This window comes from Cinclus cinclus, chromosome 2, assembly GCF_963662255.1.
Source record: "Cinclus cinclus chromosome 2, bCinCin1.1, whole genome shotgun sequence".
NCBI classification, from domain to species: Eukaryota; Metazoa; Chordata; class Aves; order Passeriformes; family Cinclidae; genus Cinclus; species Cinclus cinclus.
In genome coordinates, this window is record NC_085047.1 from 48,535,769 (window position 1) to 48,560,864 (window position 25,096).

General features: G+C 39.4%; 1 protein-coding gene across 2 annotated transcripts in view; it reads left to right on the forward strand.

Annotated features, from left to right (window-relative positions):
- Window positions 1-872: 872 nt before the first annotated feature.
- The window catches only part of CDK8 (cyclin dependent kinase 8), a 74,804-nt gene continuing 50,580 nt past the window's right edge, over window positions 873-25,096 (forward strand). For both annotated transcript variants that reach the window (XM_062487611.1, XM_062487612.1), the window contains exons 1-2: window positions 873-1,016; window positions 24,052-24,127. In XM_062487611.1, coding sequence (XP_062343595.1) covers window positions 889-1,016; window positions 24,052-24,127 — 204 coding nt within the window. In that variant the 5' untranslated portion in view covers window positions 873-888. The remainder of the gene's footprint in view (window positions 1,017-24,051; window positions 24,128-25,096) is intronic.

Here is a 25,096-nt window from a genome sequence, read left to right on the forward strand (position 1 = left end):
GGAGGTTTAGGTTGGATATTAGAAAAAGGTTCTTTACCCAGAGGGTGGCCGGGCCCTGGAACAGGCTCCACAGGGAACTGGTCACAGCATCAAGGTTGACAGAGCTCAAGAAGCGTTTGGGCAACTCTCTCAGGTACATAGTATGGCTCCTGGAGAGTGCAGGGCCAGGAGTTGGACTCGATAACCTAATGGATCCCTTCCAACCCAAAATATTCTGCGAGTCTCCAATTTCGTCCGCGTTCACCGTCGTGGAATTGTCTTAATTACAACCATGCTAAGAGATATTCAGAGCAGCAGGAACCAACCGCGTCTAGCTCTCACCAGCATGGATCGAGCCAGGAACCGGAATATTCACCGTATCCAAGGCTCCGGGATGGGACCGAGCGCCGGTCACGGCGGCTGCTGATGGTGAGCCCCGTGCTCCCGTACCGTGCCCAGGAACTACAGCTCCCGGCATGCAGCGCGGCACGGCCGGCCTCCTTCCCTCCCGGTACTACACCTCCCGGCGTGCGGCTGCGCCCGCAAAGCACGCCGGGACGGCCCCTTCCACGTGGTGCTCTGCCCGCGGCCGGGGAGGTGCCCGCGGTTTGCGACGTCCGTTTGCGGCAGCGCGCGCGGGCGCGGCCCCGAGAGCCCGCCCGAGGACCGGCGGCCGTGCCGCTGCTGGCGCGGGGCGGAGGGAGGGAGGGAGTGAGCGCCGGCGCTCGGAGCGAAGGGAGCAACCCCGCCGCTGGATGTTCCGCGGGGCGGCGCGGGGGCCTCCTCCTTCTCGTCGTCGTCGTCGTCGTCCTCCTCCTCCTCCTCCTCCTCCTCCTGCTGCTGCTGCTGCTGCCGCCGCCCGGTGTGTGCGGCGGGGCGGGGCGCGGCTGCCGGCGGCGGGCCCCCAAGATGGACTATGACTTCAAGGTGAAGCTGACCGGGGAGCGCGAGCGGGTGGAGGACCTCTTCGAGTACGAGGGCTGCAAGGTGGGCAGGGGCACCTACGGGCACGTCTACAAAGCCAAGCGCAAGGACGGGTGAGTGAGCTAGTGAGCGAGCGGCGCGGCTCCCCGCGGGACCCCGGGGCCGCGTTCTGCCCCGTGGGCTCGTGTGCTCTCCCCGCGTCAGTGCCGTCCCTGCTCCGGCCGTGCCTGATCCCCGCACGGCGAGCCCCGCGTTATAGCCCGGCCGGCCCGCGCCTGCTTCCCCCTCGGTCACTGCGAGCGTCCCCGGCCCTTCAGCGCTCTGCCGGTACGGGTGGGCTTGGAGAAACAAATTTTGTGCCCGAGGAAAACCGTTCCTGTAATGGATTCTCGTTGTGAGTCAATCAGTGGCCGCTTATACTGTTCAGCCGGAACATCAGCTTCATAGAATGTATTTTGTTGTTGTTGTTGTTCGGTGTGGTTTTTAACAATGCTTTTTTTTTTTAAAATATGATTTATTACTTGTAGTCACCATTTTGGGTAGTCTTGCTGTCTGCTTCAGAAGCCAAAGTCTGCTCAGTCTGCTCGTGCTTTTGGGGCTTTAGAATGCTTTAAACCACCTTTTGTGTATGACCAATTATTGGTATAGACCTGAATAAATAAATTTCTCGGCATAAGCATTTTAAAGAAAGACCCAATGAAAGTGTCATTTAGGTTTCCCTCGTCCGTGACATGGCATCACTTGCTGAGCAGCGGAACAATAGGAAGTAGGGAGCAGGATAAACGGGAGAGGCACGGGTTGTTCGTGTAGCAGCTCCTAAATTTTGAATTGCATCTAGTCTTTCTCCTAAAGTCTCACTGCAGTGGTGCTCTGTATGCTGTGCATACAATACAATAAGGTGCATTTTTAAAGTCTGACTATTAATTGTACATTCTTTAAATAAAGTTTTAAAGCAGGCAGTGGTCAGTCATGGCCAAAATACGGTCTGGTTGTGTTTACATAAGCTTTTGATTCTAGAAGGAAACTCTCTGACTATTTCCTAGAGAACAGTTGTAATGAAAATGGTTGCACCTTATCTTGTCTTCTCTTAAACATGCTCATCTAATTGCAGCACATTTACTTCAGCCTGAATTTTGTTTGATGGTAGGAGTCAGGTAACTACATTTTGCACAACTTTTATATTTGGATTCTTTCAACTGTTCATAGGAAAAAATTTGATCTTGCCTGAATTCTTTCTATTCTGGGAGGGCAGGAGGGGGAGAGAAAAAAAAAAAAAAGACAGTTTTAAGTGTGATAAGCTGTTGCCTCAAGTCTCCTTATATGCAGGTACCAGTGCTGCTGATATAGCCAGCTCTGGTTTCTGTGCCCTTACAGAGATCTGTAATATGAAAAATAAGTTGAGGTACTGAAAGATGCGGCTACATTTCTGATGTTTATGTCAGGCAGCTTTGTTCAGCATGTTGGACTGCAGCAACATGTAGGTTATTCAGCATGCTGAAGGTTATTATGCTGCTGAAGCATTTTTGGTGAAATCATTGGTCTGCTTGATGTTGTTTGGGAGAGGGTGTTTAAAAATGGTGGTGGCAGTGCTGTTTTGAGAAATTTCAGGAGAAAAATTGGATTCTTTGCTTTAAAAATGGATAGCTGCTCAAAGGTGGTTTCACAATAGGTTCTATATGTTTTTAAATCTTCACTCTTGTTGGTGAGGGAGGAAATCAAGGTATGGTATTTGATTAAAGTTTGAGGGGAAAAAAGATAAGCAGTGTATATTGTCTCCTTTTCTCTTTGTTTTGTTGTTCATTTAGTGCCTTGTTTCCCATCCCTTTCCATAATGCTTCCAATTGCCTTTCTGATTTCTGAAAACTTTTTCTTTTGAATACCCTGTGTAATTGCTCTTGGATGGTCTCTAAAATACATAAAATAGAAGCATCCATAGATACTTGGATAGCTTGTAATATATTTGTACATCTGTAATCTTAAATTATGAGGATGGAATTAGGATTGAAATTGAAGGTTTCTTTTACATCCCTTTGTCCAAAGGGAATCAGTTAAATCAAAGAAGCAATAACATTTAGTGTTGTGAAGCTGTAGTAATAGATGGGAGGATGTTATATATATAATATATATTTTAGAGGGGAGTACCTGCAACAAAGTTCATTATTTGTATATTAGTGCATGCATATATTAAATAAATACTCTTGCATTGTTTTATTATTCCCCGAATAGTAACTAGTGATGGATCAATCATTTTTTTAGTTGTTTCTAGTATCTATATAGCTCAAACCTTCTTTTTTATATTTCCCGTGAGCTTGCAAGTGTTCTTTAAACTTTGTTACATTAGTGTAATTCTTAATTTAAATAGCACAAATCTTCTAAGATATACGTCGTAATTTTTAGAGTACTTTGAAGAGTGGGCTGCAGGACTGCAAATATTTTGTTAACAATATTGGTTCAGCTTTTTCTTAAATGATGTCGTCTTCTGTGGATGACTGAGATAGAAGTATCACAAAAAATAACTAAATTTTAGTAATTTAGTTTGTGCAAGTGTATCTTCTAAGGATTCTGGTGGTAAAGCCCAGTACAAGAATACTAGGAGCAGTCTGTAGTACAACTGCAATTTTCACCTTTTTTTTTTAAATATTACTGCTTTACAGCTGCCTCTGAGGTGCAGTAAGGCAATTGAAAACTAGATAGCAGCTGTGTATCCTAGTTCTAGGAAGTTAATTGTATCATTGGAACTACACAGGAATGTTTTGGAGAGCAGTCTTTCAGGAATCTTGATGGGAGTGAGGATCTTTCCAAGGAAGGAGTCCTGTAGTATGTGTGCTGGTGACCAGGTGGGGTTGTAACCAGGGTTTCTTTCATGATTTGGTCCAAGAAAAAAGCCAGTCCAGCCCTTCAGTGCCCTTTGCCACAAAGTGAGGCTTGGAGTCTCTAGTGGTCCATCTCAGAGGATCACCAGGTACAGCTCCATGGGAGTTTATCACTTATTGACTGCCCCACTTGACCCAACTGAGCACCAAGTGTTCAAGTTGCTGAGTGACAATGTCAGGCATCATAATTGAGCTCTATCTGGTGCACTGCCTGCAGCAAAATAGTATTCTGAAGTTTTTATTTTAATCTCTGTTATTTTAAGTTTGTGGTCTGTCTATGTGGTTGAATCTTCCTGGCTTTTTATTGAATGGTAGTGTGTTTTTCATCAGTGCAGTACCTGCAGTGGGCTCTAAAACCTACTTAGAACAAAGTCTGTGAATTGATGGGTTTATTTTTATAGCAGGAAGGTGTACAAGAAGGCATTTGACTCATGTTATACACTGGGAAGGGAACACAGGTTGTGCTCAACATGTTGAGCATCAGTCTTCAGATAAAGGAACTGTTGCTCATCTCTCGTGTTTGTCGGATAGTTTACTTTTTTTTTGTGATCCAGAAAATGACAGTTATTTCCTGCATAAAAGTTGCCTTATGTGCTTTAGGGTGCTCCCTCAGGAACGCTGCTCAACCCAGCTATTAAACCTACCTATTTGACTTATGCTGGACTTGGAAAATATGCCAGCAGTGTTTGTTTGGTGATCTGACATGCAGGTCTGTTGTTTTTAACTTTTTTTGCTCCGCGGCTTCCTAGGAGCTGAGTGCCTGTAATCAGCAGACTGAAGTGGCAGGACACTGGGGTCTCTTGTGCAAGCCTGACTGCCCACCTTGTGCAGTGCAGGAGGTGCAGCCTGTCGTGGGAGTGGCACTATATGCTGAGCACATGGTAATGTCAAAGCAGTGTACCCAGGTTTACTGGGATTGGCCTTCCACTGCTTCCTTTTTATGATGCTGCTGCAGTCAGAAGTCTGAGAGAGAAGCCTTTTCTGTGGAGCAAGGCTGACTTTTTCAGTGGCAATTTGGAGTGTTTCCAAATAATATTTTTTCCTGTTTATCAGATGTGGTTTGGATGAGAATAAGAAACTATTGAATGTCCCTGTTAGGCAGCATCTAACTTTTAAATTACAACAGCAAAAAAATTATGTAACTGGGGATCTTGGACTGTAGAAATGCCCCCTGGTGCTTTATTGAAGGCTTTCCTAATCTCTTGGAAAGAGACTTGAGTGGTGAGACTGAAGGTGGGAAAGCAATGCTAAGCAATCTAGTGCTCTCCTAGTTGTCAGGTGCTGTGAGAAGTGATGTTGCTCCCCAACACAAGTGTAAGTGGGATCTTTTTTGCTTTTGTAATTTCAGCTCTTACAGTTCTGTGTTGGAAGTATTGCTGTAGGTGGGGGAACAGATTGTTTAATTTGAACCTACTGACACATTGTAATTGGCACTATGAAAATACATCTTGCATGCTTCAGGAGTCAAATCTAATCTACCTATTTTCCGCCCTTGAGTGTCTGTATGAGTTGTAAAAGCAGAATGGTGGAAATCTAGTAGATGTCCAGTAAGGTATTGGGTTGTGTAATCTCTTAATATGGCACATCATAGTTTCTACCTAACAATTAAAAGGATATTGCAAGAATTTTGATTCTCTCTCAGAAACTCTTGTATAAAGAGAAATTAAAGGGATGAGGAGTATTTATCTTGGAAAATAGGGAAGGCAGAACTGTTTAAGTTAGATAAAATAATGAATGTATTGGGTAATGTGCAAGATTCTTGTGCTATTCTTGTTTCACAGCATTTGAAGATAGATGACCTGGAATGTTTTTGGAAAACATAAAGAAAATATTTTAATGCAGTGTAGATAAACTGCATAACCTATTGTTAAAGGGAAAAGATAAGAGCATAGTGTCTGTTCTGTAATGTTATCAAAACCAGTGACTTCTGACTGTTGTAACTATAGAAATTAAGCTGCTCTCTTAGGGATCAGGCCAAGCTCTGTAATACATACAGAGGAGCCTGCTTTTGCTTACTTTAGGAATTCTGAGTTTTGATGGTTGTTTTTTTTTTTCTTTTTTTTTTCTTCTTTTAACACTAAACCACTTTCTGGCCCTTTGTAAAGTGGCTAGCAGATTAGTTACAGTTCGTCTGTGTTTGTGGGTGTGCATTGATTGAGTTACATCAGATAAGTTATCAATTATTTAATCAACGTCTATGTCAAATTGATATTTAGTTTGATAAACTAAAAGTTAGTAACAGAGATGTACATAGAGTTTGGGAATGAGTCAAAATTTTACTTGGTGAGAAACAGCAGGGCTGGTCTTGGAACTTCTTGATTAGTTCTGTACGGAGCCTTTACAGGAGTTATATCATGAATGTCATGCTATAAGTTTTCGCTATAACTTTCCAGACAACTCTTATCTTCTCTCAGTGGTGATTTTGTTGTTTTTGGCTGAATGTTTGTGTGTTGATTTCAGCTGTTTTGACCCAAAGCAGTTGGTGGAGATTGCAGGCAGGTGGTGAGCCGCAGAGCTGGCATGCAAGACTTTGGCTTCTGACTCCTGTCAACAGTGGTGTGGAATTTCTAAATGCCTCAAGCTTTATTTATGTATGTAATATGTGGTATTATCTTCTTAAAATACATGCCCTGAGTCTCTTTTGGATCCTTCACCACAGTAGTTGCAAAGTTCCTAATTAAGCTATATCTGCATAATGAGGTTGGCATGCTGTATTGCACAGTCTTGTGCTCTTACATTTTTCTGGTCAACCACTCTTTTAACTGGGTCTTCCATCTTCTTCCTTTCCTTCTCACCTGGTTACATGGCTCCAGGCTTTATAGGTTTTTTAAGGTCATGTGGTTGAGAGAGTCCTGCTGTGGCCTTTAGGCCTTATTTGGTGTGATCTTTTGTTATCCTGTCACAGATGTGTTGATTTATTTTCATACCCTACAGCAAAGGTGAGTTAGTGTTTCATTCCTACCTGAAGCCTATGTCAAGTACAGAGAAGAGGCTATGAAAGTAGTGTTGCAAAACAACAAAGAAAAACACCAAAGGTCTCCATGTAGTTTGATTTACATGTATTACTGTACAAATTACATGGGCACGGACTGCTGTATGTGATTTCCCATTAGAGAATAGAGGACAGTTTTTGAGGGTGCTCATTATACAGGAGGTGCAATTACAATGAGGTGGTATGTTCACTGTAGGTCTTGGGTATTCTTTGATTTTTCTGTTTTAAAAATATTTTCAAAGGTTTTGTGGTTTTTTGGTTGTTAAAAATAACCAAGCACAGAACAGTGGCGATGTCATTTATTACCATTGGGATCTGAAGAGCTTTAATTTGCAGACTACTCAAGCAGAAACTGAAAAATTTCTTGATTCTTACAAATGGAATTAGTCTGGCTGAAATTTGAAAACTATAGATGAAACCTAATGAAGGAAGAGCGACTTGGATTTGCGTATGGCAAGGTTGTACTCCAGCAGTGTGCAGCAACAACCAACATGCCAATATGCACTTCACGAGACCTTCAAATTATAGATACGTCCATTTTGTCATTAAAATATGATTGTTGTGCTGCTGTATCAAGCTGGTTGTAAAATCTCTCTTTAATGAACTTTAGTGACTTATAAGCCATTCACTGATGCACCTGAAATACTCACAGAAGCAGATAATTCTGAATAGCCTGTTAAGGCAGAGGTGCTTATGTCTTTGACCAGAATAATACGGCATGGACAAGTTGGAGGACAATGAAAAGCAGGACAGGAATTGCAAAGGTCTGGGTAGCAGCACCTTCTAACAAAAGAAGGTGCTACTGATTTGTTTAACTTATTTTTTTGTTCGCCTATCAACTTTCTTTGGAACAGAATTCTTTCTACTACAGATTCTTCTCGGTGTGGAGTTGTGATTACATGGGGTGGAGACTGGGTGGCTGTGTTTAGATGAACTGAGGATGTGGGGCAGTGCACAGGCTGCTGGTGTGGGCTGTGGCTTCCCACCTCTGCTGTGGTTAATACTGCCGTGTGCAGCTCGGGTTCTAGAAGGGTGTAGTTGCCTCTCATCTTCTTAAGATTTAAACATAAAATTTGTTTAATGAGTATAGGAAAGTGAGGTAATGAGTGTTGGTCCTAACAAATGGCAGCCAGGTTTTTTTTTTGTTTGTTTGGTTGTGTTGTTGTTGTTGTTGTTGTTGTTTTTTGGGGTTTTTTAGCAGAAATCATTGGCTCCAGCCCCAAAAGGAGACACTTCATGCATCTTACAGAATCTCCTTTGTTCTGCGCCGGCCAAGAGTGCTATCTTTGGTCTATGCCATTTGTCTGGTGTGCTGTTTTTTTGTCTGATAATAAAATGTTTGCCTTGTCTATGTTTTTGCCATTTGGCCTGTTTTTGAAGGTTGCCTCTGTCTCTTAGTTCCCGAGAATAAGCCTTTCATTTTGAAGTGTGATTTAATCTGAGTTTTTCTACAAGAGTCTGTAATAGGAGTGATAGGTAAACTTGTCTGGTTTCCTTTCATGCCTGCCTTGGAAGCAGCAAAAATGTGATAATTATTTGTTGCAGTGGTGCTGTTATAGAGTACTGTTGATTAGGGGTAGGTGAAGTGAGGATCATAAATAATTGCATGGTCTGGTAGTGTCTTCTTGGGAAGTATAAAAAATAATTAAAACTTTAGAAAAATTTTAATGGCATTGGTTACAGACAGACAATTGAAATTTTCCAAGTAGTTATTTTCCTTCTAGACTGCTACATACATAAGAAAACTCATTATCTATGATAGGCTCATTTAGGTTGCACGGTTGTTTAGTACACTGAAAAAATGCATTGTGAAAGGAAGAGGTGATGAACCTGAATCTACACCACTCTTCAGGAGATGAAAGGAGAGATGGAGGTGACAGGGAGGGTCTGCAGGTTTCAGGAGCTCAGAGCTTGGGCATTCTATCTCTGCATGGGAGAGCATCTTCTTGTACAGCTAGTACAGGACTGTGGCTGTGTTAACAAGTGGTCTGAAGACAGGAAGAAAAATGGAGTTGCAGCTTTGCTGGGTCTGATCAGTGACCATTGTGGAGTAGGATTTGGTTTCTGTCTCAGAAGATGAGTAGGATGAGAGAGGTGAGTCAGGGTTCTGGGGTCTCATAGCCCAGGATGATAAGTACTGCAGCTCTGGTTTCCAGTGCTGAGTTTTTAGAATCTGTATAGAAATTGCGGAAAAACCCCTAGACTTGGCCTAGAAGGAGCCCCTTACATTTGATGTCTGAAAACAGGAATAAAAGGGTAGCATTAATGAATGATCTAGTTTTGTACATTTTGTGTTTGAAGAAAAGTACTTTGAAAACCAAAGTTCAGGTGGATAAGCAAGTGATAAGTACTCAGTGGGCAGGTAGTTGGCAGTGCAGTAGCAGTTCTTCAGTCATCAGGTTGAAAGGAGATTTTGAGACAGTGTTTCCTCATAAGTGATGACTTTTTTTTTTGCAGGCTTTTTAACTACAAAAAAACGGGGGGGGGGGGCATCTCCCTTGCATTGAGGGATGAGTGTGGTGAGGTTTTCATACCGTTCATGCTTCTGCAGGAGGTTGACTGGCCTTTGCAGATTCTAAAAGAATAACCTGTAGCAGATGAATAACCAGATGTGTTTCCTAACATTTTTGCTGATTTTAAGCAAAACTATTTGTGGTCTCTGCATGTGATAATGGTTCTATGGAAAACAGCTTTCAAGTACTTCTCCAAAATCATCAGGACATCTCTTAACCATAAAAAAAATACTAATTTTGTAGCTACACATACTAATAACCTCTGTATACTTCTGTATTTCTAGAACTGCTGAAACCCCAAAGAATTCTGTGTCTGTACAGTCCCTCCGTTAAGATACAGAAGGTTCTAGCTACTTTTGAAATACTGGAAAATTGATAATGGACTTGGCAGCCTTGCTGTCTTAAATTCACATGGGCTGTGCTAGTTCTGATTGCAGCTTTTGTCTTGAACAGTAGAAATGTGATGGCATTTATGAAACCTGCTTTATTTGTTCTCTTCCCCAAGGGTGTTTGCTTTATTGTGGAATTATCCACTGTCTAATTGCAAGTTCAGATTGGAAGTATACTTGAAACTAGGGTTGCCTCCTAGGCAACCTACTGAGGTGAGTAATCTGTCGTACAGAGGTAATAATCTGCATGTCTTCTGCCAGTCTGCTGCCATGAAGAGTCTTACACTTGTTCAGCTCAAATTATTTGAGATTAAAATACTCTGTTTTCTGGACATTTGTTGGCGGAAGAGAAATTGCCAGATCTCAAACATTTGAAATACAAGAGGGCCTGTACAGAAGGGTAACATTCAGAATTCTCATTTTGAATCCGAATAAGAATATGAAGATTATGTTTAATCACTATGTAACTGGCTCTCTTTCTTTTATACTTATTTAAAATATTAACCAAGCCAGCAGTTTTGTAATACTGTAAAATAGTCAGTTCTGGATTGTGACTTTATGTAGATGATGATAATCAGTTCATCCTTCTATCTTAATTTAAATCTTGGAATTGTTCTTGTAAGGTTCAAAACAGCTAAAATGTATCTAAGCTTGTTCAAGTAAAGTCACGAAGCTGAGGCAGGAGCATCAAGATACTTCACTGCTAATAAAAGGCTTGCTTTTCTTTCTGGTAGCCTTCTACTGTGAAGCAGTCTTGAGTTTAGAGAAGCCTGTGTTGGTGTGAGCGGATGGGAATCAAGTTTCAGTTTCGGGCTTCATCCCACCAGTGCTGTCTGTACCTCTCATGCTCCTCTCCCCCCACTGGCCCCCATCTTTTCTTTGTGAGCTTGGTAAATAATGCTGTGCGTTACTGCTATGTGCAGGATGATGACCATTCAGGATGGTTTTGTGTTCTGGCTGGCTAGCCTGCTGTTCTCTCTTGTCTCCTCCAAGGCTCAACAAATGGTTTTTGAGACCTTGTCAATCCCCATAATAGCACATTTGGGATTACAGCCATAGCTTTATTCATAGTTACAATTTTTTGTTAGGCTACTTGTGAATTAATTGCTAACTTCTGTGTATTGAAGCTTCCCATTTGGCAGATAGCTGCTTGAATTTGGAAATCACTAGATGATCTGTAAGGTCCCTTCCAACCCAAACTGTTCTATGATTTTATGAATAAATATATTGAATTGTATACAGAAGCATATGAAGTCCTTAGTAGTTTATATATAAAGGTGCTGGGTAGACCATTTAATATTCTGCTTATTTTTTAATGGAGAATTCTACTGATGTTGCCCTACTGCATGGGGGTTTTTGCATATCCTAGTGAAAGACTGGCTTAATCATAGGGCTGTTTGAATGCCAAAGAGTGCTTATAAAATTATATGTGATACTCAAGTGAAAAGATACTGCTGTTCAGGAAACAGTTTCTATTCAACAGCATCGTAACAACCTTGAGTGTTAAGTGGTAGTATAGCAAAGCATATTGTGCAGTCAGTTTAGAATTTGCAGGAAAGGAACTGTATAAGCCATGATTAAAGCTGCAGATACTTTTTAAAGGACAAAATGTTCGAGAGAACATAATGCTTTTCTCAACTACAGATGCTAGTCTAAACATCAAAAATTAAAATCATCCTTGAAAAAATGCACGTTTTGTGAACAGGCAAGAACACAACTAAAGGTCACTGGAACAATCTGCCTGTTTTTCTGGGAAAGCTCTGCTGTGTGCTTGTAACACCTTGCATACAAGATGTTGACATTTGAATAAAGGCCACTTGAGAGTTGCTCTAAAAATGAAGACTCAATTCATTACTGTCTGTGTGGAAAATAAGTGCAGCTGAGAGCTTGAAATACAAAAGGGTCTGAATTGGAGAAAACTCTTGATTCCACTTTGTATTTCTGGCCAAGATACAAATTTCTCTGAGAGGCATAGCCTTTCCCTGTGAGTGGGGAGCCTTAACTACAGATGTACTTCCAATTACAGTTGACATTCAGATAGCTGGATAATCCCACAATGAAGCCTTGGAGACTCAGGTTTCATCAACTGTGTGTTCTCACAGAACTTCTGTGCGAGGTGTGGAGCTTCATCAAAGCAACTGGGCAGGGGGGACTTGAAGACAGCAAGGCAGCAAACTTGTCCCTGACTGTAATTTGAATCTTATCTAACGTTTTATACTTGAACAGCTTGGCTTTCAGAATCTCTTGTTTCTCTTTGGGTGAACATCAACCCTATTTAATCAGGGTTGAACAAAACAACCCCTCGCAAGTAAATGTGCTAACAAGGCCATTCACTGTTGTTAGTTCCATTTTATAAAAGCCCAACTGGAAGCTTATGTGACTCTGCCAGATGAGTGTCAGATACCAAAAGGCGTTAAAAAAAGACCATCTATTGCAACACGGAAAGCTCTGTGGGTACATTGTAAGGGTGGGGGAACAATATCATTAGGACTGCATTTACATCTGCCTGACTTGTTTGACTGTGCTGTGTTGGATCAGCGAGGCTACAAAGCAGAGAATACAGCAATGAACGGCCTGTTAGCCTCATTTAATTTAGGTGGGTGCTTTTGGTCAGGGAGGAGTGCCAAGACAAAACTTCGTGGTAGTGAGTAGTTCCTTGGTGGAACAGATAGCAGGGCCGGCACAGAGGGGGAACCAACTTAGGACCTAGCCTACAGCAGGGTGGAGGAGGAGATTGAGGCTGAGGGCTGTCTGACAAACATGGTTTGTTCTTTGCTCCTGGTGAGTGCCGAATGTAAATAAAACAACACCTGCTTGAAGTACCACTGGAGTACAAAAGAAAATATGAGGGGTCCTGATGGGAGGAGATGACCTCTCAAAGCTAAAAGAGAGCCAAGGAGGTGGAATGTTGCAGGCTGCCTGAGAACAGTGTTTGAAGCTCTGCTGGGCTCTCAGTGAGTGAGGCTGAATAAGTACTCTAAACCCATAAATTAAAAAAATGTGACATGCTGAAATAGTAGAATAAAGGAAGCCCTTGGGATTGAGAATATGTTCTTTGAAAAATTACATCTTCTGTGAAGGATGAATAAAGAAATAGGCGCTAAGTGAATGTAGACATTGTGAAGTAACTTAAAAGATTGGCAGTAAAGACTGTGATTGAGGGATCTGTCTCAAATGTAGGTATTCATGAAGTGAAGAGCAGTCAGTTGTCAAGGGAGATATCTTTGCACGTCGGAAGGAGCAAATTTCTAACCATGAAGTATAACCTTGTGCTTTAAATTGTCCCAGTTATGAAAGATTGGAAAGGGGCAGTGGCGAGATCAATTTTTAAAAGGACTTTCTGGAAAAGTGGAAGCTACTGATTGGTAGGGTGAATCAAAAGCAGAGATAGTGGATCCATGATTGGTGCTGAGATGAAGCAAAAACAGTCTTACAAAGCACATTCAACACTTCATAAGTCTATTAAAATCTGTCAATGGATTTAATATACAGGCTAATGACAATGCAGCTGATGTAATCTTAACTATGTTTTCAAAAGGCATTCTGTTAAGTTTCTTGCCAGAGACTAAAGCTTAATTTAGAGATGGTCTTTCTCTGGATGGAAAAGTTAAGAGATGTGACATAATGGTGAGAGGTCATTAGTGGTATCTCTCAGGAGTCTCTGCTGCTCAGAAGTTTTGTTTGGAAATCACTTGTCATAAATAACTGAGGAGAAGCTTTGCTGATGAGTGTTACTTGGGATAGTGAAGGCAAGGACTGTTCCTGAGGGCTTTACCCTGAGTATCACATTCTTCCAATAACATGTTGTACTTGATGTGGAGCTATTTATTTGGGAAAATGATCCTTTCTTTACACACGCACAAGTTTATTGTTGTTTAAAAAAACAATTGTGGAGTTTATAATGACTCTTTAGTGAAAGTGCCAGTTCAATGCAAGCAATTGCTAAAAAGCAGAGAGAATCACAGAACTTACTAGCAATGGAGTAGAGCAGAAAGCACAGTGCCATTGTTGCTGTAAGTATTTTTTTCAGTATTGTAGGTGCTTCTAATTCCTTCATCACAGAACCAACAACAATACTCAGGAGTGTGGAGCAGTGTCTGTGTGAAAACTTCAGTCATTCCTATGGACAAGGACTCTTCTGTCTGTGAGAGCAAGGGACAGTCTCTAAGATCTTGAGTGTCCTCCAGAAGATAAGAAACAGTTGTTCAGTGACTGGATACATTTCTGAAAGAGAATTCCATTAAGGGCAAATAAGTAAGCAAGTATCTGTGGACTTGTAGCTCCTGCAGTAGAGAGTTTGTGATTGTTAGGCAAAGTTGTGTCTTTAAAGACTTAGGGAAGTTTTCTTTAAAGCAACAAAAATGTTGGTTCTTCCATGTAAACCAAATAATGTCATAGATTTGACTACTGAAGAAAAATGGACCAAAAATAGAAGTTACCCAATGAAATTAAGGTTTTCTGGAGTGTAGCCTTGTGGGCTTCAGCCCAGTTTGTTGTTGATGCTTTGAAATGCTGTGCTCTCTTTATGCAGCTTCTAGTTTCTGAAGTGGTACAAATACTGTAGTGACTTAAGAGCAGTCTGAGAAGAGAAGGAAAGTGCAGATTACTTACAGCAGTCTTTTCCTTTAGAGATAATTTGTGTAGGCACTTCTTGTTTTGTTTCCTATGAAAGTACTGGTAAGACTGCTATGACCTTTAGTAAAGAGCCATGGAGCCTTGAGTCTGGAGCAGGGGTCTGCTGCCTATCAGCTAATCTCATAGGAACCATCTTCATAATTGTTTAAATGTTAAGTGTTTGTGGGTTTAAAACCTAGGTTTTAGGCTGGCTGTCAAATTGCAGTTTTGTGTATTAAGAGAGGAGAAGATAAAAAAATCCCAGGGATTCTCTCCTCTGGAAATTTTGTGCTGGAGGTAATTGCAGGGCTAGGGGCAAGATTGGCTTTTTTTTCTGTTTATTGAATTATGGACAGCCATACTTGCTGAGGTTTTACCACAGCTACAGAGAATGGTGTGAGGTGAGTGGTATTTTGCTTTTTCTCCTCCATATCTCTCCTCTACTCATTCCTTTGCTGCCTTTTGCTCTTACCATATACTTTGTTGGTGCTGGTTTTGATACTCCTCGTACCCTGCTGTAAACTGACAGAATTAGTTAAATGTTAGTTAACTCATTAGTTAACTTCTTTTTTAGAAGTAGATAAATCTGAAGAAAATGCAGGAGTTGAATCATGTTATGGAGTTTGAACAGATCAGAACTGGCATAAAGGAGAAAGGATTTTTTGGCTGGGAGCAGTAAGGCAGAGATGTTGAGAGACTTTCCTTTTGACAGCAGCAAATTCTTAGATCAGAAGAACCATATGTACAGTGCATCATTGAATTTACTTGGTTGCTTTGAACTTCGTGCCAAACTACATGTTGTGGCAAAAGTTGTTAATTAAAAAAAAAGTCTAAGAACAAAAGGAAAAAAATGAATCAGTAATTGCCATTCACCACATCAGCTGTCTCAGAAACCCTTGTGTTTATTGGCTTGCTGTTGATGGTTTTTCCTCTAGCTTTGAATATTACTTTTTCTTTACCCACTAAAAGCTCTGATTATTGGAGGATTTATTTTGAAGTAGAAAGTGTTTTCAGCATGAGTGTTGCTATCTGATAAAAATAATCATGCAGTTCTGGCCCAGCAATCTTGCCATGTCCTTTTTAGTATTTTGGGAATGGAAAAAATACTGATGCCTTAGCTAGACCTTTAATAAATTCAGTTCTGTTAATACATTGTCCCCTCGACTAATTTCTTTGTGTTAGCATTGTGGTGAGTAAAATATGGGCTTTTATTTTCACATGGCATCTTGTAAAATCAGATCCGAGTCCATGAAACCAGCCTCAGTGAAAAACTGCGCACCTTAGATGCTTGTATCCTTTCGTAAAGGTTTTTCTTCCTGCTTTTTTAAATCATATAGTGTCTGAAAATTGCAAATTAAAAGTGTTAACAAGACTCAGTCATTCTGAAGCATTTTCTTGCAGAATAACCTTTATGGGGGGGCTTCAGGGGGCTAATAACAACAATGAAGAGCACAAACTGTCTTTTTTCCCTGCTTTTGCATATACTGTTTTTTGCCTCTGCTTTTTCTGTGCATCATATATGTGTCTTGAAAAGCAGAAAAAAACCCCCCAACCCTTACCATGCAAACTTATAGAAGTGTTACCTTAGAGAAGTCTAATTTTTTTCTTCTGCTAGATTGTTTCATGTTTACATTTTTAATATGATCTTTCTGCTAGACCCCAAGTACAATTTTTAATTCTACTAGAACTTATCGACAGATTTGGAAGATCTTCACTGCCTAGCATCGAGGCATATATTTTTGTTACATCTCTGGGAAAAAAAAAAAAAAAGAGAGAACAGCAGGCTAATTAAAATGAAATATGAAGTTTCTGTCAAATTTTCCAAGTTCTGTAGTGTATAAGTTTTGCAAGGGTGCTGTATTGTTTGGAGGCTCCATTCAGCTCTAGTGGGTTCTAGGCAGTTGATCACCACCTTTTTTTTTTTTTTTTGGTTGGTGGTTTTGGGGTTTTTTGTTTGTTTTTAGCATGCTTCCATGCATTTTTATTAATATTTTTTGTGTATCTCACATATGAAGTTGAAGAAGTAAATAACATTTATTTCTGCAGAAAGAGGGAAGCAGTCTGAAATCTCCCCCTTAGGAGTGAGCACTCTTTGAGAGTGCAAGACACTGTAAAGAGGTCCTGATGCTGGGCATCTGTATTAGAATGGGTAGAAGATGCTGCTTTTAGCAGCAAGGACAAATATGTAAGAAATTGCACTACTTCATGAACTACATTTATTCTCATCTACAGATTAATTGGTACGAGCTGCACTTTATTCCCTTCTCTTCCTGGAAAGAGATGTTCCTTTATTTTCATGTTTTCTTTTCAGGTAACTTTGTAGAGGAGAGAAGAGTTGTAAACTAATCTTTTTAACTGAGATGCTTAAGAAATAGTTCAGAGTAACAGATTTTCTGACTGGCTTGTAGTATTCATAATCCTGTCTCATATATTAATACATAAGAGGCTTTCATGACAAAATCTGGGATTTTATCTCATTTTTGGCAGATTTCTTCCTTGAAAGGAACAAGCTAGAATTTATGATGGGATAAACTTTAAGCTGGTTGTAAATACATTTAAATACTCTGGGCTTGAATAAATCTGAACTTTTAAAAATAGTCATGCTTCGGTTGGGTTAGCACACAATTTATAATAGAGAAGATGGTGTTAACCTATTTCCTGTAAGTTTAATGCAAGTTAATAGAACTACTGCATTTTTCAAAATGTTTTTAAGTTCAGTCAAATGAAAGAGCAGTAATTTGAGCTAATGTTTATCTTCTGATGTGGTTCTGTCCAACTTATTTTTGCCAGTTTAATTGGAATGTGCTCACATGACAAACCCCATGAGTGGCCCTTGTAAAATTAAGTATTTGTAGAATAATCAACTTTTGTAAATCAGTATTCATAATATGCACAGAGCATTAGTAGAAACAAAATAACTTTCAAGTCTTTCTTAAACCTCTGTAAGAGAAGAACATAATTTTAGTTCATACTGTTTCTATATTTTGAAAAATATGTGGCTTTAGCTATGGCCGATTTTTCCAGTGGTCATAATTACTTCTGCAGGGGGTGTTGCACTTAGCTGCAGCCTTCTAGCAAATGTGGATGTACTGCATCCAGCTGATGTGGTAAAAAAGTACTGGTTAGAAAATAATCTGACTTCATCTTAAATATGGACAGGCACTGCTGTACTTCTGCTATGTCTGCTTTTTGTTTTTAGATAACTCTGGTGCTCATCTGAGCACTCAGCAGGTCACTTCAACATACTAATGGGGCAGAAAATGTACCAGAGAAAAATCTGGAAATACTTTCTGAATAAGCTCAGAACAAACTCATCTTCCTCGGAGAATGACTGCCTGGCCTCTAGCTCAAAGGACAGGAGAGCATATGGATGAAGATGGGATTGTTTCAGCAGCAGCCGATTGACTCAAAGCAAGCCATTGTGCAAAACATCTTGGTATTTTTCAGGTTTTTTTGTCAACATAATTGGAAAACATTTTGGTATATGAAAACAGAAGGTTTTGTAAAAAGAAAATTGTGAGAAGATGAAGTGGTTATCATTGTATCATTATTAGCTCAGATATTTTTGAGAGAATGACTTGTAAGATTTTGTTCTTTATTTTAGGGTTACCTGAAGCTACAGGGTCAGTTATGAGATTTACTGTGTATGCTAATTAGTCTGACAAAAGTTTTGACCTAAATGTGTTTATGGGAAGTCAGGTGCTTACAATGTAACTTCTCAGCTGTTGTACCCAGTAGCTAGTATCGATTTTTTTCCTATATAATTTATGTTCTGCTGATGCACATAATTTTTGCTATTTGACTGTTGTCCTCTATCCTCACAGAACTGTTAGATCTCATTCTGCCGAGTTACACCTGCTCAGCATTGTGCATTGAAATGCATGCAGTGGTAACTGCTGGGTTCCATACATTTACGTGTTTTTTACAATTTTAAACTTTTCTCATTCTCAGCTGTTGTGACAATAGCCCTTAGTAAATATAAATTTTACTGCATTCTTCAGTTATGAAGGCAGTTTATGTGCTTGTCAAGGATTAACCCCAGCAGCTGAGCCCCATGCAGCCACTTGCTGTCCAGGCTCTCTCATTTGGCTCTGAATGTATGATATCATCATGTCACAAGCTGTGCTAAGATCAAGGTAACGTCCAATGCTTTTTCACTGTCCACAGAACTGTTCCTCTCATTGTATGGGACACTCAGTTTGAGGAGACAAAGCTTACCCTCAGAAAATCCTTGCTAGTTATTTGCAGTCTTTTCTTTTATGGGCCTGAAAATACCTTCCAAGGAGGGTTTGCTGCATAACCTTTTCATGGACTGAGATGAGGCTGGTTGGCCTATATATAATATCACTGTACCTTTTTGCCCTTCTTAGAGAGGATCCTGATACTTGCCCTTTTCCAATCATCAGGAATCTGCCAGTGTGCACTGTGACCTTTTGCAGATGACAGAGTGGCTTTGCAGTGATGTTTTCCAGTGCCGTTAAACACCCTTGAATGCAGCCACCTGGTCACGTGGGCTTGAGTTTGATATCATCCCTAATTTGTTTTTGTTGACATTGTCCCTAATTTGGTTTTCCTCTACTTTCACCAGGACTGTGCCACTAGTGTTGGGAATGTGTACTTGTGAAGGTGTACTGTGATGTGAAAACCAATGTCAAGAAGGCACTGAGAACCTGAGCCCCTTGTGTCCTTTGCCCCTTGATTCTCCAGAGTACTGGGTTCGTAGTTAATAGGTACAAAATAAATAGAACTTACTCTGGCAAGATTATTTGGTGCTATGGACGTGGTGTTGGTAGAGGAAACAGATTATTCTATTCTCTCAAGTCATCATTTGAATGGGTACCAGGTTTGCCCTCATCTTACTGCACTTGCTAGAAAATTGTGTTCTTATGATGTGTATTTAAATGTTTGCTGTGGTTATATCATGGGCATTTAATAGAAACATTAAATTTAGTATTAAATATTTCAGTTTCAAAAACTGCATTTCTGCATTTATATGCTTCCCAAGAACCGAATTACTACTTCCTATAGACTACATTGGATCTTTTGCACAACTAGGGTGATGTTAATTTATTTAAAAACAAAACCAAAAATTACCACTGCCATAATGTGGGAGAGGAGGCAGGGGATTATGCTGCAGAATGAAATGCCAAGTCTTCTAAATGTTAGACTTTGCTGTTGTGTTTGATTTTCATAATTTAACGTGTAGAAATAAAAAAAAAAAGTGCACGTGTTTTATTAATAGGCTTATCTTTCATTATCAGGTTTTTTATTTTTCAGGGAAGAAGAGGCATAAACAGTATCTTTAGAGTTTGCTGTAGAAGAGATACTGCATTTACAGTTACCTTTGGTAGTTGAAAACTTCAATGCCTATTTCCCTCAAATGTTTAGCTGCAGTCACATTTTACTTCTCCTTCTATATAGGCAAAATTGTTCCTATATTGTGACCAGTTAATTTTGAATTTGAGATTTTTAACTCTAATGTAAATTCAGAGTAACCATCACTGATTTAAAAACTTGGGTATTTTATTCTGCTATATTTATTAGTCAGATGAATTTTGAGCTGTTCCGATGATCTGAATAAAGGGTATATTGTAGAGATGTGTCAATACATTTCTACAAAGTTTTTTGTATGTGAGCTGAAATAACCCAATTTTATTTAAAATCTGCCTTTTATGTAATAGGCCTCCTTTCTTTTGCTTATGTGGAGATTTTTTTAGGCTTTTTTTTTCCTCCCAGAGGCTGAATATTTCTTATAATGCTGTTGTACTTCCAAATTCAGGAGAACATAAAACTATAGTGTGTAGAAGTAGCATTATAATAAAAACTTGAAGCTTTTCAAGATGGCAATTTTTTAAATTAGTTTCTTCAAGCTGTAAGAGCAGCGCCTTTTATTCTTTTTAATGGCAATTTAGCAGGTTTTTTTTTTTGTTGCTCTCATTAAAATCTTCAGGAAGTGGTGTTGCGGATAACCATTTTTTTTAAGTTTACACCACTGATGTTAGTGTTGTCTATCTGAGGATTTTTCACAAGGTTATGTAGTTTGCTCATGACTACAGTAAGTACTGCTGTTGTCAGCAGCAGTGTACAACGTGAGTTTTCTTATTCTTGCTGCTCTCATGCCACCTGTTACTACTGGGGAGCACCACAGAGTTGATGCAATCAGCCTACATAACTGCAGGAAAATAAGAATAAATTGATATGAGAATAAGTTTGCATATTGACCAGCTTTTCTAAGCCTACTGGTAGGTGGAGGAGCTGCTGAAGTTACTTTAATGTTCAGTTCCAGGCAGCAGGGAGAGAGAACAGATTTTCCCAACATGAACTCTCAGTTAGAAGGGAGAAATTTAGTTGAATTGAGTCTTACTGTACCCTTAAAATGCAAGCCTGCTAAGTGGCCCATTTTGTTACTCACAGTTGGCTGTGGAAGATGTTTATAAACAAGACTTTTTTTTCTTTTTTTGTTTTCCTGATTTGTCTTTGAATGTCTCTTTATCTTCAAACATCTCTATCTTCAGAGAAGGAAATTGCCCATCTCCAAAATCATGGAGAAGCCTTAGGCTGCATTATGATTCTAAATAGACTGTTGGCAAAATATTTTCTCAAGTTTTGTAAAATGAGCTTGGTCATTGTGTTTGGCACTCCTGCAAACTCTTACCACCCCCTTTAAAAAGTATTCCCCCAATTCCCTTGGCTCCCGAAGAATCAAATTAGGTTTTACAATGAAAATATCACTTGCCTTAAAGGTAAAAGTAGGATATTCCTACTCTTGTAAATGGAAAAGCTGATGCTTGTTGTGTAGTGGGGTAACTGTGCTTATAGCAGCTGCTTATAGCAGCCTCTGCATGGAGCAGATATTAGGAGTGGGTTAGGATTTGCCTTACTACTTTGTATCTCAAGCGTGCCAGCACAATTCAGAGAATTTAAGTCTTAAAAGCCTTTGGTTATTTTTTTCCTCATTCTGGAGAAGTGTGGTGCTAAAAAATGTGCTTTATCCCTAAACTTAATTTATTTTCCTTCTTTTTGCCATGCTTATATTTCTTCTAGACTGCGTGGATAGGCTGAGGACCTAGCAGAGGCCACTTGGTCTGGGTTCTCACATGCAGCACCTGGACAGAGCAAAGCAAGGGAAGGGTTCATTCCCCACAGCTCTGGGTCATTGTAAGGGCAGAGCAAGATTGGGCTTTGATGCTCTGGATTTCAGCTCTTGAAGTGGCCTTTAATGTGGGAAGATGAATATTCAGAGACTTCACCCATTGCTTTGAGAAGACCAAATGTTGTGTTCTTTAAGCCACCCTGTTAAATTTCAGCATTAAAGCCCTGATGTGAAAGAGTTAGCATACACAGCTGAAAGAGTGTTCTTCCAGTTTTGTTCTAGGAAACAGCTGAAAGTTTTTTCACCTAAAAATTTCTGGGGAAGGTCTGCCATCTGGTATGCAAAATTTTAGTCCAGATTTAATTTGGCAAAAATTTGATCAATTAAAAATAGTTGTACCATCTTAAATGTATGGCAAGCTTCGTTATAGACAGTGCTACCAGAAGTGTTTGTAGTATCGCCAGATTTATGGCAGTACCTTGTGTTAAAACTGACTTGTCCTTCAAATACCTTGAAATCTAAGTAGATAAACAACAGGGGAACGAGAAAAACCTGTAGTCTGACCCATTTTGCTCGCTGTTCTGTCAGTGGTAATGCATGTAATAGTAGCAGCTGTGTGGTAGCGCTTCTCAAAACAGATCTCTTCAAACACCTCAAAACTAAGTAGGTGAGCATTTAGGGCAATGAGAATAACCTATAGTCCAATTAGTTCTGCTTCATATTTCTGTTAAGTAACAGCTGAATAGCCAACCATTGCTAGCTAAGGCAGATGAAAGATAAAACAACTTTTAGCTTAGAAATTTTCCCTCTTTTTCTGTCAGCATTGAAGATCTCTGTGCTGTTAAGCAGTTTGGGGTTGTGTTTAGAAGCTGCTCATGGAGTGGTCCGTAACTTCATTATCCACCATGGGTTTGTGTTAATTTATTTGATCTTAAAATCAAATTATCAAAAGATCAAATTGTGTAGTTTGGTCTTAAATCTGTTTATGCTTTTGTTCCCTGTGATGTTCTTACATCATGAGTTGCACAGTTCAATTATCATATCATGCTTAGAATCATAATAGTTTCTTGGTTTTGGGCTTCATGCAACTTGTTATTGTTTAAGTTGAGTAGAAGTGTGTTCTCTGGGGGTTATGTAATGCCTTGTTTTGGCCACATAAGAAGAGTTCGTGCTCAGCATTTTCTCTTTCTCTTCCAGGCTGGCAAGTTTTAAGATTATATTGCATGGAAACATCTTAATGCCTTTTCCATCTTTGCCTTCTCTATTATTTTTTTTTCCTTTTTTGTGTAAAAAAAATGCTGTATACTTTCTAGTCTTTTATCTCACCTGCATGCATGTAATTGTTCCCATACTGAAATCTTCCCTTATCCGTTTGTTGTTTGTTCTTTCTTCTCATTATCTGTGTTCAGATTTTGTCCATTAATTTCCTACTTTTTTCTCTCTTCCCTAAGTGGTGATAAATAGGGAAAAGTGTGTGTTTTGGGTAGGAATAAAGCAATTCAAAATTTTACAAATGGTGAGAGCTGGAAGAAACAAGTGCATTTGTTCCGAATCCTTAACTACAACTTAGTTTTATTTGCCTTAAGGATGGTTGAATTTCATTGTTTTAGAGTGGCTCTTCACAGTTGTGAAAGCTGAATTCATTAAAAATGAATAAGGCTTCTTATGTAAGCTAGAGTTTTGAGGCTATACAAGTGCCCCAAATATTGAAGGCAATACTGTTGATAATGATAATAATAATAAATGTCCCCCCCAAGGAGTACTGTGGATGCCTGCACACAAGGGGGAAGGACAAGCACTCCATCTCTTAAAAGTTTTGAGTCTTTGAGCCTGAGAATGAGGAATAGTTCAGTATCTTCTTTTGCTGCAGTGCATCTCTTCCTGATTCTGCTTTTGGTAGCTGGAGTTACTAATTGGCTTGCATTTTAAATAAGTGGCTCTAAGGTACATACTGATTGAAGTACAGGAACGTCACAGTATTGTTTGTAAGTGTTATGTATGTTTGAAGCTGAGCAAGCTTTTTATAGACTCATAAAATGGTTTGGATTGGAAGGGACCTTCAGGGTCATCCAGTTCTAGCTCCTCTGTTAAGGGCAGGGACACCTTTCACTGGAATCCATTTCTGGATTCTTCAGATTGCTCTAACATCTGGTGGAGTTTTTTATTAATCTTGACAGTTTCATTACCTTGGTAAGAGCAAAATTTTAAGGTGCAGTTTGGTACCTAGGGGAAAGAAAAGATGTGTTAATATGGCATTAGTTCTGGGCTGCTCAAGAGTTCATTAAAATATGAGTGAGACTTATTGCATCCTAGAACAATACATTTACGTGAGATAAAGCTCTAACTAGATTTATTCCTAATATGTGCTAATTGGTTGCTTTGTTTTCTTTTTAATAAGAGAAGGAAGAAGTGTTAATCACTGCATTTAGAAAATACAGTTTCTTAAGCAATCTCGATCTAATGAGAGCACACTTATATTTTGACTTTATCAAGGCTTGTGGTTAGCTTATGGTTTAGGTGGCTATCCTGACATGTAACTAGTAAAAAATGAGAAGAAAAAAAATACATAGTTTGTATTAATTAGAAACTGATCTCTGAATGGTACTGAAGAGCTCACTTTGAATTAATGGTGCAATTTAAAAAAAACAAACCAAACTTCTTTTTCTCTTCACAGGAAAGATGATAAAGATTACGCTTTAAAACAGATAGAAGGTACTGGAATTTCCATGTCTGCATGCAGAGAAATAGCAGTAAGTAACAGTTCTTTTTCCTAGCCAACACACTTACTAAAAGTATTAATTTGCATGGGTTTTGTCCGCTCAATTATGTTATTATACAATGGGTGCTATATTTTTATCATAGGGGGGTATAAAGTATGTGCAAACATCATGGGAGACTTTATGTACCTGTTACGTTTGCTGTCTAAAATTGACAGTGTTATTAGTTTGAAATTTACTGCCTGCCTCAGGGCAGGTTATATTTAAACACATCCGTTTAAGGACATGATTAGCTTTAGTGACTTAAATTATACATTTGGTCTGACTTTTAGTATTGTTCTTCAGTTCTTTTCCTGAAGAAATTAGTTCTTATTATCTTGCAGTGGTTAAAATATTTAAACTTATATTTAAGTGAAGGTTACAAACTAAACTGAGACTGTTGTTGCCTTGGAGGCTGTAGTACAGCCATGAATGCTATTCAGACCTTTTCTTTCATTTTCCAGGTGTATATTTCATGTTGTTAGAAACTGATGAATAATGTAGTCTAGTTACAGTTTGTGAGAAGCTTGTGAAGAAGCAGTGGAAGAACTAGTATTATGAAGCTTATCTGTTGTATGTTCTTATATTTTACTGCTACTTGGGTTCATTGTTCTTTAAATGTTTCAAATGAAATTGTTTACTAAAAAGAAATGCATGTAACTTAAGGGTGTGTGTGGGAAGGGAATAGTTTATTTTCAGTCTGGGGGCCCTAAATTTCATTTCTTCAAGGGGCCCTAAATTTCATTTTCATTGACTGAAGTAGTACTAGGCTTTCCCAGTTAGTCAAATTCCATTTGACTTAGTGGTATCAAAAAACATTATTTCTTGAACTGAGGTGAAAAAAAAGCACAAAGAATGTTCTTTAGGAGATGCTCTTTTTGTCCAGTGGTGAAAGATGAGCCCACTGCTATTGTAGATATCCACCCTGAACGAAAGGAGCAGAAAACAGGGTCTTAAGTTTTG